Here is a 15,219-nt window from a genome sequence, read left to right as displayed (position 1 = left end):
AGCGTTGTTTGACTTGTTTCATGAGCCAGTTGTTCTGGAAAACATCCGATTGCCAATTCAACTACATCATTACCACAGCGTTTTGTTTGCATTGTGTGTTTCATCATTCTTGCCTGCCCCTTTAATTCATGCTTTTTTTCCCTTTTCACCCAAATCATCCGGGATGTGCTCTTGATCTCACCAGATCCCAAAAGCTAAGCAAGGTTGAGCCTACTTCGCAGTTGGTTGAGCGACCTAAGGAACGCCCAGTGGGTGTAGAATATGCTGCAGCTAGAGCACTTACATCTATAATGGGTTGCGATTCAACTCTTGAATAATGTGTTCCCCCCCCTTCATATAGTCAATGGAATCAAATTTTTGGATGCATATTTTTCGTTCGATATTATTAATTGTGTCAAATAATAACGCGAATATTCATTCTCCTTGAGTTTGCTTCGAGGGGAAAAATTAAGGATCAACTAAATGATGCTCGCTGCATATCGACCTATCGTATTCCCCTAGTGTCACATTATACTGGTAGGAACCTCTGGTTACATCCTTTGGGAGGGTGGGGAGGGGCTGGGTGGGGGTGGGAGGGGTGGGGCTGGATGGGGAGGGGCTGGTCACCCCGTGGTGCCCTTATAAAACTCAACGTTTAACCTACTCACGCCGGCTTGTGCCCACCCTCAGTCGGCCATATTTGCGGAATACACCACGCCGCCGTTGACCCTGGCCATTGACCGAGCAACCCAACGTTCCTACCAGCTCCCTCCGCAGGAATGTGTTATGTATGTACGTTGAGTTTCCTTTGCACTGTACATAGTCAACCGTGCTAGTCGGAGATGTGGGGGAAGGACAACAAACTAAAAACAAAAATCAGTTCTAAAGAAATTAGTTTTCAATCTGGGTGATTCAAAAGTGCATAGCTGCAATTCCTTCCTAACATCGTAAGGAAGAGCGTTCCAGACGGCTGCAGAAGCACATCTGAAAGCGCGCAATGCGGTGACCGATTTTGTTGGATGGCCAGCCAAAAGCCACTGATTTTGTGGTTTTAATCTGGATTGGGCCACGAGTAACTGAAGCCATTGTCAGTCAGGTGTCGTTTGTATTTAACGCACAGTATTTTTCGTCTCATCTTTGTTTTTAGTTTATTGCAACGGTGCATCTTTTGCACTTCCGTGTCTCTACTCCCTGCTCTCAAAACGAATACAGCGTGGGCGGAACAACATATGCAAAAAAAAACAGCGCTGACAAAATACTTTTTTTGGCTTTCTTTCAACTGCGTTAAATTAGTTTTGTTTCTTATCCACACTGTATTTGTTGTTTATTTATTTGTTGTTTATTTATGTATTTATTTATTGTTTTTTTTTATTTGTTTGTTGTTCATTTCGTACCGTTTTGTGCAATGTCGTAGCTCCCGGACTTGCCTTTCTGTATAGATCAGGGGTCCCCAACCCCGGGCCGCGGACCGGTACCGGTCCGTGGCCTGTGTTAGGAACCGGGCCGCACAGCAGCAGGAGGTGAGAGCGGTGAGTCCGCGTGTGGCCCGCCCCCATTACTTTATTATTGACCACTTCCGTCCGCGCCTCTTTCCCGCACTGCGCACTTGTCTCAGTCACTGTGTTGGTAAGCCCACAAGCTCTAACCCCTAGCCAACATGAGTAAAAAGCAAACGTCGCTGAAGAGCTTCTTTGAAAAGGGGGAAAGACCCAATGATGAACCCCCCGTCGGTGAAAAAACATTTAAACCAGTCCCTGGTGCCAAAAAGGTTGGTGACCGCTGCTGTATAGTTTCCTCTTTATGTTGTATTTTTGCATATTCTCAACCCATACCTGATTTTGTTTCTTTAAAAATGTTTTTTTAAATAAAAAAAAACAATTTCATTATTATTTTTTGTTTTCTATCTACGGGACTTTCCCGGGAGAACCAAGAATACCATAATTTATTTGTTTCCTTTCAATCGTCCCACACTCTTTCATTCGTCCACATTCGTCCACTTCATTAATCTCTTATTATTCTTTGGCCTATTTGGTCATCTTGTTTCGGTTCCATCACATTTCCATCCTCCTCTACCCTGTCGGTCTCCAGGCATTAATGTATAATTAGCGTATCTTAACTATACAATTTGCATGTGTATTTTTTTCACAATCTTGGGCTAGAGATTCAAAGGATGTATCGATTAGGTGAAGAATGGATTCTCATCGATGTAATTATTCAGGCCCTTTTTGGATCCTTATATTGCAGACATGCACCTAGCAAAGGAAACTGTTGAGAATAAGCACAGATTGCAATAAACCCGAGCACAAGGTATTGCCATGTAGGTATACCACACTTTCACACTCGTGCATAAGGGTGCACCAATTCATCGATATATTTATTGTTCAAGTTTTTGATACATGCATCGGGTCACATTTGTCAAGAATCGATGTTTTTATGTAAATGAAAATTATATACTTGCTTTACCTTTTGGCTGCCGGAGCAAACAGTACTGAACACGGGGGGGGCAGAAAAAAATACCTAGAAACATTATAAACGAGACTGCAAAAAATTCTACGAATAAATAAAAAAGTTTTAGAATCGATTTGTGGCCCAGAATCATAACTATTCATGTAATGGCCAGGGGTGGTTGTGAATTGTTCCACCCGTTCTAATTTTACAAACTTGATCTGACACTATGGGGCCGGAAGCCGTGACACTTTCGTGTGTTTGATGCTGTGATTTGGCAGGCATCACAGCGCGTTTGCAGCCTCTGCGTGCTGTGCACGAGTCAATGTGTGGACATGCGAAGTCCGCACAATGGGGCCCTTTGAGGGTTTTACGCATCTGCGATGTAGCGCAGTCTTTCTGAAAATGCTGACTGTGTACAAGCCTTGTTTAAGCTGAGGCATCTAATCTGAGATCGCATGTGGACAGATTTCTGCTCGCGTTGCTCTTGTGTACGTTCACGTGATTAGTGTCGTGTTTGAATAAGTGATGAAAATAAATCTAGTTACATAATAGCTACAAGAAATTACACCGAGCAAAATATTGCCGAGTGATAATCACGAGTAATAACCGAGCGGCGACCCAGGGATGAAACGTGTCAGAGAGGACGTCCACGGGAGGAGGTGGAGTGATGAAATTGGCTCGCGTCCAGGATTGTGAAAGATGGTGCGACGACTTGCGGAGAGATTCATGTAGCAGCGGATCGATCATGGCTGTTGACAATCACGATTGCGAACGTATTCACAATACAGGTCAACTCGAGGTGTACTCGCGTTGAGTGCGTTGATTTGCCAACAGCAACATAACAAAAATAAGTGTGAATTCCGATCGATTGCTCTACCCACCGATCTCTATGTTTCTCTTTTTCCCCCTCGTCAGAGTGATTTCTTGCTCCGCTGAGCCTTGAAGAGGGTGGTGCTCATCCCCCCCCCCCCCACGTTTCCATCCCTGAGCAAAGTTGTAGAAACTTGACAGGCGAGGGTGGGCCGAGTTGCCCACATCGGGAAAACCGCGGGTGACGTCGCCGCAGCCGCCACCGCCGCAAGGCGGTAGTTTCTTTTATCGACCCCCCCCCCCCAAGGGGGATGTGACATTTCTGGGTCAACCACGAACCAGGATTCGCTCTTCCGTTGGGTCAACCTGGCTGGCAGTTACTTGACTTGCGTGCAAAAGTGCCAGCCCAGAGACTGACGTGCACACTGCCCCCTCCCTCCCTCCTGCCCCCCCCCCCCAGGCCTGCCACGACTTCCTGGAGCAAGCGCAGTCGCAGGGCAAAAAGTGGCAGAAGACGGTGCAGTATGAGCGCGAGCAGCGCCTGCGCCTCGAGGAGACCTTGGAGCAGCTGGCCAAGCAGCACAACAGCCTAGAGCGCGCGTGTCGCGGGGCCTCGGTGCGCACCAGCGCCGGCAGCGAGAACCCTGCTGGGAAAGGTGGGGGCCATCGCGTGGACGTTTTGTGCGTCTGCGGGTGCTTGCGCGCGCGCGTGTGTCTTCAGTGGGGAGCGGAAGTGAAGTGGTTGGCGCGCTGCGCTACGAATCCGGCGACCCGAGTTCGATTGCCGCTCACGGCCACAACACCAGTGACGGTTATCTGAATCGCTCCTGGGCGTGCCCCAGGTCGACTAGGGCTTCAAAAGAGTACCTGGTGTGGAAACATCGCCACTGGGTAGACAAAGGCGGCCGGGCTTGGTTATGGCCACCCACCCCCTCGTGTGCCGTGCCGGCCTTCATAGGTGCTCGCTAACAGCACTTGCCCCCAACAGTCTGTTAAGGCTACACGGGGTATATTTGCCTTTGTTTGTTTCTTGAGGTTACATTGGTGGAGCGGTAGTGCAGTGGATAGTGCACTGCCTTGTGAACCCAGCGGCCCGATTTCAATTTCTGCTCACGGCTAAGATCGGTGACAAAAATCTGCATTGGTCCTGGGTCCTCCCCTGTCCTGTGTGTATGTGTGTTGAACTTCTTTCGCACCGTGAATAGCCAGCCGTGCTAATTGGAGGTTGAATCAGTTTTAACTGAGTGACAGGTGCCGTGTGGTAAAATAAAAAGCGTCAGCACTGGGGAGACAAAGGCGGCCAGGCGTGGTGTTGACCACACCACCCCCATCGTGTGCTGTGTCGGCCTTCATAGGTGCTCACTAACAACACTCTCCTCCCACAGTCTGTTAAAGGCTATCCGGGGGGAGGGGGCTGTCTTTGTCGAGGTTACATTGCAGTTCAGCTACACAGTCGAACCCCGTTTATCCGGCTGTGGCTCATCCAGAGCACAGATTAACTGTGTTGAGCTGCCACCTGTCGTTCAGTAAAAAAAAACACTCCTGTGAGATTGTGGGGTAGATCAAAGGTCAGAATGCTGAGCCGGCTAATCGGAAGCAGCTGCCGGTGATTTAGACTGGGCTCCCAAGATTTAAACTGGGCTCCCAAAGCACACAAATAACATCACATTGAATTGGTTCTGCACTTATTTGGGTTAATTGCCAGCGCTTGATTAAGGCTTGGCTCATAAGTTATGTTATAGGGCCATGAATAACCTGCGTCTGTGTATCCAGGTTTTGACTTTTCCAGGGGATGCCCTTACATTATTTAGTATTATAATAATAATTTTTACGCGCACACTATATGCTCACTCTCGAAAACGTAGAATGATTTAGAGGCATGAGGAACCAAGTGGGGCGGTGAGCCGGCGCCACGTATTGGAACTTCCTTCTTTGCTCATTGCATAATTAGTCTTGCTGCTTTTTGGCGTGGTGTGCAAGCATTTCCAAGTTTCATAATATTTCCAAGTTTGTAAGCAACGGAGAAACATTGAATCGACCAAAGCGTTTTACCCGACGGAGTTCGCTGCTGACGCCCGCCGCAAGTTGGTGACGAGTAGGGGGTAGTTGTTGTCATGGTTGTAGGTGTAGCAGGCCGACATGGCCTTGTTTGTCAATTTACAATATTCACATTGTTCTGCAGCACGTTAAAATCTACGGTCAGGACATATCAGTAGTAGTGTTGTCTCCTCGCTATTCAATGTGTCATTACCCTGTTAATGACACGCGTAATGATGGAACTACCGGTAATTAGTGGCTAGCACTGCTGTAATTCATCATCACAAATGGCTTATAAAGTTGGGTGCAGCAAGGATGACCGGTGCTCATTCTGCCAGTCAGCGGGTGAATTGCCTACCTGGTCGTTTTCTTAGAAAGTTGCGAGCTGAAGAAACGCAGGCATTAGAAATGGATGACATTGGTTGTAAGGTTGTACTTTGTGTGGGAGCCTGCACGCGGTCTGGTAATTGTGTATTGCCACGGGAATTAAATGTGAGAATGTTATATAAATACGCGGTATTTATGCTGGCGCTGTTCTCACATTTGTCTCGGAAGTAGCTCAGAAGTACTGACGAAGCTATCGGATTTAACAAAGAGTTTGTTTTTTTACAACCTCCACATTTTCAACCGCGTCCACCTGGACGCAGTTTTTAAAACTCGGTCACGTTTCACCTCTGCCACTTCATCTCTGCCGCCCCCCGCAATAACTTTTTCTCGCGCCACTGCGAGCAGGAGGGAGCTCCGGAGAGCCTCTCTACCACCGCAGGCAGCGTTCTTCATCGCATGGCCACTGCTGCATGAAGGCCTTGCATCAAATCGGCTCTGTTTCCGCACATAACGTCAGCACGTGAACAAAATGCGCTGCAATTGCACGTGCAGAGTCCTGTCAGTCCATGTCAGAGCCAATTTATCGATCCGCCGCTGGATGAGGGCCTCTCTAAGCCGTGTGGGTTTTGGGACTAATTTGAACATACTTTTCACCACGCTAGTCGGCGCGGGTTGGTGAAGGCAGGGAGCGTAGAAGTAAAATACTATTACTACTATCTCAGAATATTGGAGTTAAGTTCATGTTATCCTTGGGTTAATCACTACATTTTAAAAACGTACGGTCTCTATTTTTTATGCAGTCGCGGTCATGGCTAAACAGGCCGCGATCCGGCTGGCACAGATCTATCTACTTTCGATGTGTCAGAAGTAGAGTACAACAATGGATATCACTGCACTTGCCCTCTACTGTCCACCACATTCCACTGCAGCAGCCTACAGCAGCCTTTCTGTGCGTGGTGGACAACCAGTCCAAGCGCTGTCCAGGCTTAAACCGGCCGGCTTAGCTGCTGAAATCGGTTCAAATGCTCTCCGCATGGTTTAGTTCAGTGTTCTTCATCTTAAGGCCCGCGGGGCCACTGGCGGCCCCTGGTGGCCTTTTAGTGCGGCCTTCCCCGACAATACACAACATGTGTAAACACCCCCCCCCCCCATCATCATCGTGCTGTCAAACCCCAATGGTTTCACATGTGTGGCGGCCCTCACACTGATGATGTCTTATCACTGCCCTAGAGGGTGCGTGGCCTTCTCTGCCACTGCTGTTTTGTGCAGTAAATGCTTATCTAGACGAGGCAATTATTTCGACTTGTATTACATTTCGTGGGCGTTCACACCATTTTGAGAAGTTGTTTTAAAGTAATGATCCATGTCAGTGAAACTTTGCGATGTCAGCAGTAGCATTTGGCAATTTGGATTGCGAATTTCAGCCAGGAAACCAGAAGTGGCACTCTTTGCTTGTTTATTTAAGAGGAGTGTATCATTGTGAAATTCAGCATCGTTTTATTTTCCACCTGAACAATGATGTCACTTTTAAATAACATCGTACCTGCTGGCGCTGTCGTAGACAATTTAATACATTTCATGCCTTTGTCTTGCGCTTTGAAAGCATGACAAGTAAATGAAAGCTGCTTAAATAGAAATTTTGCTACTGTTGTTAATGCTTTTATTTTCATAAACTAGTGGAATACAGTGCCTTTGTAAATGAATGCAAACCTTTGTTGTGTATGTGAAATCGATAGCATATTGTACACAAATGACTTCACAGTGCTCACATTTAGCACGGCTGGCAACGTACGGTGCGAAAAAAGTTTTCCATACATACATGCCACATTAAAGTGCACGTCGAACAAATTCATCTCGTTAAATAGTGCACATGCTAAGATGCCCCAATCTTCGATGTGCAAGGTTGTCAGAAAATTGGCAACGAGTGTGAGTGCCCCTTCCAAGGCCGTTCACATGGTGCTGCCACCCAACTCCCTGTGGTACAGACAAGGCGACCTTGGTGTCTTGGGTGCATTTTGGCTTCTGGATAAACGGGCGATTAATTTCATTCCCGTGGGTGACGACAGCTTTCTACCCCACAAGGCAAGCAATTAAAGAGTGAACAACTTTATTTTTATCTTAACTATAACCAAGGCTTCGTTTTTATGGCTCTGCTTTGCCGTACAGTTTAGGGCGCATCCCGTTGTATGCATTAGCGACGCATGAACCGTCAATTTCCACTTTTCTGAGAGATTTATTACAGCCTGTTGACAGTGAAGGCCACAGAATGAGAGGGTCAGCAGCAGCCAGTGCAGAGAACGTAAGCTGGCGGCTCCCCTTGTCGGTGGCTTTTTTGCGCACGTCAATGCGCTCGCGTGTCGTTGCGGCTCTGCGCGTGCGTGCTACACGTGTGTGCCTGTGTGTGCGAGCCGCCGCGCAGCGGTAGTGTCGCGGTTAGCACGCTGCGCTACGAACCCGGTGACCCGATTTTAATTCCCGCTCGCAGCTAATACCAGTGACTATTATGCAAATCCGTCCCGGACCTCTCCTATGAGTATCTGGTGCGGTGTGTAAAAACATCGCCACTCGGGAGACGAAGGCGATCGGGCGTGGCGTTGGCCACCCGCCCCCTCGTGTGCCGCACCGGCCTTGATAGGGGCTCGCTTCTTTGTTTTTCACCCACCGCACGCGTGTTTCCCATCAGTGGGTGGGCGAGGGGGGGGCGGCGGCAAGGCGGACGCGAGCGACGAAGATGATGAATTCGAGTTTTTCGATGCGATGGAAGACGCGCCGGAGTTCATCACTGTACCAGCCGAGTCCAAACACAAGTGAGAAATCTACTTTATTTTTTTCTCCAGAATATTTGTTTGCACTGGAGGAATCTGTTGAGCTATACAGCTCTTTTTCACAGACGTCCACTCACTCGGTCTGCGCACAACACACACCCTGAGTGCAGATTCACACCCGGCATATGCACGCACCTCCGATTTGCACAGTTGGTTACGTATGGTGCGATAAATGAAACTGAAATAAGTTATACATACATGCATACACACTCGAGCGCACATATTCGACTTTTCATTTCCCTTGTATCGTCTACACCCAAGTTTTAAAATAACTTTGCTCAATAAAAAATGACGAGTTCGTATCTATTTTACATTTAATAGTGATGTTTGCTGTTGACTGCATGGTGTGTTTTGGTCTTTGGTCCTGTGGTTTGATAATAGTGATACAAACAAAAATGCAACCCTGCACGCGCAGTCTTTTGACGAGCTATTGAGGCAGGTTCTACATCAGAGAGGTTACCTATTACGGCTGGAATTGCTCGCGATGGGGTGGTGTGGACAGCACACCAGGCCAAGTACTCGTAGAACACAACTGAGTCAACCTAAATTTCGATTTAAAGCTTTCGTGACTGCAGGGATTCATCTTTTTGGTTCTGTCGGTAAAGTCACGTAGAAGGGAAATCATAAAATATAACAAGCCTGGTGGTGTTTCATTCAGACGCTGTCTTTCCGACAGACCTGTTCTTCACCTGAGGACGGCTGCTTGCGTTGTGGCCGAAACTTCGTGAGAATTATTGGATTATGTTTTATTATTTTATTATTTCCCTTCTACGTGACTTTACCGAAAGAACCAAGAAGATGAGTCAACCTAGGTCCTGGAACCAGTTCTAATATAATTCACCACTGATGTTACCCGTGGCTGGGAATCGGATTGCTGCAGTGTGACCAACCACTGCGCCACCACTCCCCACATATACAAGAACAACAGCCACCTCCTCGCCACTTAAGTGACTGTGCCGTCACCGCAGCCAGGCGAGGTACATTTTGTGACCTCTTGAAGGCTCGGTGGCGTACGCGTTTATGGAACAGGCCCAGGTCTTGTGGATTAACCGCCTGTGCTATTCTACGTACATTGCATATACACACTCCCCCACCGACACACACACATACAGACATACACATACACACACACACGCATGCTCTCTTTGCCGCACGTTCACCCGTTTTACCGAGGTGCACTTCACCCAAAACTCCGGGTAGTGTGAGTGGGGGGGGTGGGAAGAATGTAATCCAGTGAGGTTCCCGTGCGCCGTTTGTGTTTTGTGTTGTTTGGCACAGACGTTCGGGTAGCAACGTCAGCGGAGCGAGTGCCAGCGGTCACCTGGAGGACTGGAACTCAGAGGACTTGGTGAGTACGAGCGCATGACGCTGCACTCCAGAATGAATGTCAGTCAACTTCTTTGATTGACGTTCATAAATGATCAATATGTCTATTGTATAAACCTAGGGCCACGTGTGTTTTTTGGAAAATAAAGTAGTTATAATCGTAGTAGATTCTCTCCGTTACTGTTGAGTTCTGGTTTCGCCTGTTGAACGTTAGATAACGTGGATGTGCGTTTTTTTGTTTTTTTCGCCCCGGTTAAGTGTTCCAAAAAACTAGCACCTCATTATCAGCTGTTTGCTTGCAATTAACACTTTTTGGTTGGCGATAATGACAATCACAGCTTTCCTAACAAGACGGACCTAAATCCTAATAATAGCGAGAAATACATGCCCATTCGGTCCCCAATGAAAATAAATGTATTTGTGGATCATATTCAACTGCACTCGTTACATGGCAGTATTTTAGAAAACCTGACCGGCTTTAATTTTCCTCTCTGCACGATGGAAACCAAACCTTGACATTGAACTTTATTCCAACAGTTAGATGCTCTGCGACATGTGTTGTATGTCGTGCGTGTGATAATAGTAGTAGTAGTGAGGATCTGTCCCACACAGTAGTTCCAAATTCCCATTAAGTTTCATTGTCACTTTTCGTGAAAAGAGTTATAAATTGCAAGTGACACATTCTGACCCACCCCTACTGGACATTTGTAAAAAAAAAGAGCTTCATAGCACATCGGATTTTTCCAGGATAAATAACGATTCTGATTCCTAGGCAGGCATGGCGCCCCATAATGCAGGCACGTGCGTGTATGTGTGTTTGTGTGGGGAGCAGTAGCGTAACGGTTAGCACGCTGCGCTATCAACCCAGAGACCCGAGTTGGATTCCCGCTCACAGCCAACGCCAGTGACGATTATCTGAACGGGTCCTGGGTCTCCCCTAGGTCGACTCAGCCTCAAATGATTACCTGGTTTCGTGTGTAAACATCGCCACTGGGGCGGCGAAGGCGGCCGGGCGTGGTGTTGGCCACCCACCCCCTCGTGTGCTGTGCCGCCCTTCATAAGTGCTCGCTGACAGTCTGTTAAAGGGGAATCTTTGTGTTTGGGTGACGCTTGTGTTCCGCGCTCTAGAAGCATGCCAGTAGCTCGAGCTCACTGGGTCAAGAGATGGTCGTCAAAAAACAGCGGCGGGCCCGCATCCCCGACAAGCCGAACTACAGCCTCAACCTCTGGAGCATCATGAAAAACTGCATCGGCAAGGACCTCTCCAAGATCCCCATGCCGGTACCTAAAGCAGTGTACGGAAGCGGCTTCAATGTCGCGGTGTGCGCTCGTCCTTAACGCGTATGGATACATGCGTGCGTTCGTGTGCGAGCTTCTGTGTGCAGATGTGTATTTTTAGGGTGATTAAAAGGTTTCGTGACTGTAGGGATTCATCTTCTTGGTTCTTTCGGTAAAGTCACGTAGAAAGGAAATAATAAAATAAAAAAAATACAAATAGTATTTTCTTGTTTTATTTTTATTATTTTATTATTTCCCTTCTACGTGACTTTACCGAAAGAACCAAGAAGATAATAAAAGGGTGAAGGTGCATTGCCTGCCATTTGTTGCTCAGGGCTACTGTTGGTAGAAGGCAGCTCTCGACAACACGTCTGTCTGTAGAGGATTTTGACTGGTGCTTTAACACTGGCCCCGATGTTTTGAAAGAGGTGGAAATACCCACACTTTATTCCACTTGCCTCATAGACAGAGGGTGTGGTAGGTGACGATTATCCGAAGCAATCTTGGGGCCTCCGAAGCAATCTTGGGCCTCCCCTAGGTAGACTCGGCCTCAAATGAGTACTTTCTGCGATGTGTAAAAATTGCCACTCGGGAGACAAAGGCGGCCGGGCGTGGTGCTGGCCACTCGCCCCCTTATGCGTCATGCCGGCCTACTTGCGAACTGTTCTATCCCCCAAAGTCTGTTAAGGCTATACGGGGGGATCTTTTTCTTGTCTACTTGAAGACACGAGTTACTTCTGTATACCGGTTTGCCCCATGCCACCAACAAAGTTAATTGTACAATGGAGTAAAGGGGCAACGCTCCTCGTCGTGAGCAATATTCAACCACATGCAATCGACGAATCCCCACGTAAAATGGCGTCCGTTCACAGGTGAACTTCAACGAGCCGCTGTCAATGCTGCAGCGCTTGACGGAGGACCTGGAGTACTTCGACCTCCTGGACAAGGCGGCCAAGTGCGAGAGCTCGCTGGAGCAGCTGTGCTACGTTGCGGCCTTCTCCGTGTCGTCGTACTCCACCACCGTGTACCGTACCGGCAAGCCCTTCAACCCGCTCCTGGGCGAGACGTTTGAGTTGGACCGCCTGGAGGAGTGCGGTTACCGCTCCATCTGCGAGCAGGTGTGTGTGTGTGTGTGTGCCGCCTTGCCGGGGAGCCGAGTCCCACCGTCGTCATTGTCGTCGTCGTCATGGCCAGGACTCGGTCACGCCAGGAGCCATCCACCTCGCCACCGCAGTGCCATGGCGGCAAGATGTTAACTCCCTCGCTTGGTATATAGGAGGTTTTGGGGTCGATCCCGACTAATAACGCCTATAGATTTGGAATTTGCATGTTTCTCTCCCCGTGATCGTGTGGAATTTTCTCCGGCTCCTCCGTTTTTTTTGTGCCTCCAAATTTAGACTATGTGGCTGTTATAAATTTCCATATGATGAGCCACTCTGTTGAGTTATCATTTGTGGCCAGGACGCTTCTGAAAAAGAGCTATATAGCTCAGTGGACCTCACCTGATAAAATAAAAAATAGTTGAGTTTTAGTTCTTGGCTGTGCACACCCATAGTATTGCCAGTGTCACAAGCGGTTCTTGCTTTATGGTGCTAGCATTTTAGATTTTAAGTGACCCTTAGCTTTTGAAATTATGCTGCTCAAATAATATCTCCAAGGAATGAAAATGCAGTCAATACTGGACTTAAGAATGCCTCGTATAAGCACAGTTCGGTTATGGTGTAAGCAACGCATCCCTGCATTGCACCGGTGGCTGGTGATGGAAGGCAAATACTGATACAAAGCACACTTTGGATATAAGCACACCTTGTATTGCGCCCAAGGGCATGCTTTTATCTGAACTCTAGTGTACAGCGTTGAGTGGCCGTTAATGTTTGAATTCAAGCCAAGCTTCATACCTTCCTGTCTAGTTTCTGATAGTGTTGACATTCCCTTGGTTCACTGCACGCTGTAGCTGCTGCTATCATTCGCGCTTTCATCACGCGCAACTTTGTCGTTTTTTTTTCTGTTTGTGCCAAAATTCGGTCTTTTAAGCGTGTGTCCATCTATCACAAAACAACGACGTTGGCATGCGGCGTTTTCTAGTCAAACGCCACATCGGTATTCGCGCTGTGCCCGCCACCACTCGGCAGACGTCGCGGTTTGAAGTCACCGTGGTACCTTGTGCCAGCCCACAGCTGGCCACTGAGAGATGTGCAAAGGATCTTCGTCGTCGTGTGTCTCCTGTCCAACCTACATGGGTCTCTTCTCCCCAAATATTCTGCACAGGCCACCGCTTCTGATGTTGGCATTGCCAACTCTTGAGGGGAGCGCACTGTGGTGCTGCTGCAGAGCACCTCAGGAGATGATCCACGTGGTTTGCTTCTCCTGACAAGCACATTGGTCGATTGTGCAGAAGGCCCCCCCCCCCCCCCCCCTCGTGATTTTCATGAGAGAGTTGCATCTGCCGAAACCCCCACTCTAAGTCTGTTTAGGCTCCGCCGTGTAAGCCATTTGGAATTGGAGCCAGATGCGAGCTCCTCACTGGGGGGTCATTCCTCACCGGCTCCATTCAGCACAATGATGCAGTTTTGTAATCCCATGTATGTTAATGAAATCCACGGAGTCTTGAGATAACGTGGGAGCACCTGCTCACTCGGTCTCTGCCTCACTCCGGCCGCCTGGAATTCTGGTTGCCAGGCCTTTTGATTAAAATTGCAATGATTAACTTTGTCCCAGCAATGCCATGAATTGTCATGATTTGGGGTTGCAATTGACTTGAGAGAATCAATTTTTTCGTGTAATTTTCACTGTGCCGTCTCTCGTCTTTATCATCTCGTCTGTGTTGTTTATCATTTTCTGTCACATTTGTACTTTTTAACTATGTTAGCCTAAATTAGAAACTTCCTTGTGCCTTGCATGTAATTGACACGTATAATGAATAATCGATTCATCTTCTTGGTTCTTTCGGTAAAGTCACGTAGAAGGGAAGTAATAAAATAATATAAATAAGACACAATAAAATAATTCTCACGACGTTTCGGCCACAACGCAAGCAGCCGTCCTCAGGTGAAAACCAGGTCCGTTGAGGCGACAGAGTCTGAATGCTTGCGTTGTGGCCGAAACGTCATGAGAATTATTTTATTGTGTTTTATTTTTATTATTTTATTACTTCCCTTCTACGTGACTTTACCGAAAGAACCAAGAAGATGAATCCCTGCAGTCACGAAAGCTTTAAATCGAAAAGAATAATCGATTCTCGCATGCCTGTATCATGAGTAATAGCAATAGATTTTAATAGCGGAATCGATTCTTCATTTCACACCTACTTACGGTTATAAGCCATGGCCAAAACATAAGTTTCATTGTATTGCAGTTTTGGTCGATATTTGTTTTTGGGTTAGGCCACGTAGTGGTTTTGCAAGAGGTGCGTACATCGAATCATGGCTGTGAATTCTTGCGTGGCCTAACCCAAACACAGGTCATTGTATTGGCTGAGAAAACCTACGTTTTAAGCTTACTCTAATTTAGCAGAGTTCTTGTTCAAACGGCTGTGTAGTTCAGAAATGTCTCCGTATTAAGACACGGATTATGTTAAGACATTCTTGTTAAATGTATTGCATGCACCACATGCTTGTTGTTTGTAGGTGAGCCATCACCCACCAGCAGCGGCGCATCATGTGGATTCGCGACGTGGCTGGCGCCTGTGGCAAGAGATCACGGTCTCCAGTAAATTTCGTGGGAAATACCTGTCCATCATCCCGCTCGGTACGTCGTCGCCGTAGCGCGTTCCCGTGCATCGCTTTTTAAATCCTTTATATTAAGTTCGCTTGCTTGCTTGCTTAGGACCGTGCAAATCTTTCGGTCGTTTTTTAACCCACTTCCCGTGATCCAATCGAGCTGACATTTTCCACACAGACTCGTTGTGCGTGACAATTAATGTTCGTGAAAAAAAATTCCTAAATTTTACACTTTTTAGGACAAAAATATTATATTTAATTACCAATTGCTTAATGGTGCAATGCAATCATCTGACCCATAGGTGGCAGCCATCTCAAGCCAGAGGACGAGGGGACTCTAGCCGCCACGCATATAAAGGATTTATAGTGAAAAACTTTGTTTTTACGGGTTAATTTTTTTTCTTTCTTTCTTCAGCATAACAAGGGTCCAGTGCAAGGCGCAGACCCGCAACGAGGGGGTGGGGGTAATG

General features: G+C 47.4%; 1 protein-coding gene across 1 annotated transcript in view; it reads left to right on the top strand.

Annotated features, from left to right (window-relative positions):
* Nucleotides 1-15,219, top strand: part of OSBP (oxysterol binding protein) — a 73,716-nt gene that overhangs the window by 48,234 nt on the left and 10,263 nt on the right. The window contains exons 4-9 of the mRNA XM_078857592.1: nucleotides 3,698-3,893; nucleotides 8,285-8,408; nucleotides 9,705-9,774; nucleotides 10,881-11,033; nucleotides 11,903-12,148; nucleotides 14,657-14,777. Of these exons, the coding sequence (XP_078713718.1) occupies nucleotides 3,698-3,893; nucleotides 8,285-8,408; nucleotides 9,705-9,774; nucleotides 10,881-11,033; nucleotides 11,903-12,148; nucleotides 14,657-14,777 (910 nt within the window). The remainder of the gene's footprint in view (nucleotides 1-3,697; nucleotides 3,894-8,284; nucleotides 8,409-9,704; nucleotides 9,775-10,880; nucleotides 11,034-11,902; nucleotides 12,149-14,656; nucleotides 14,778-15,219) is intronic.

The sequence above is a fragment of the Lampetra fluviatilis genome, chromosome 6, assembly GCF_964198595.1.
Source record: "Lampetra fluviatilis chromosome 6, kcLamFluv1.1, whole genome shotgun sequence".
Taxonomy (NCBI): domain Eukaryota; kingdom Metazoa; phylum Chordata; class Hyperoartia; order Petromyzontiformes; family Petromyzontidae; genus Lampetra; species Lampetra fluviatilis.
Note: the sequence above shows the minus strand (reverse complement) of the source record. Positions and strands in the feature narration are given on the sequence as shown.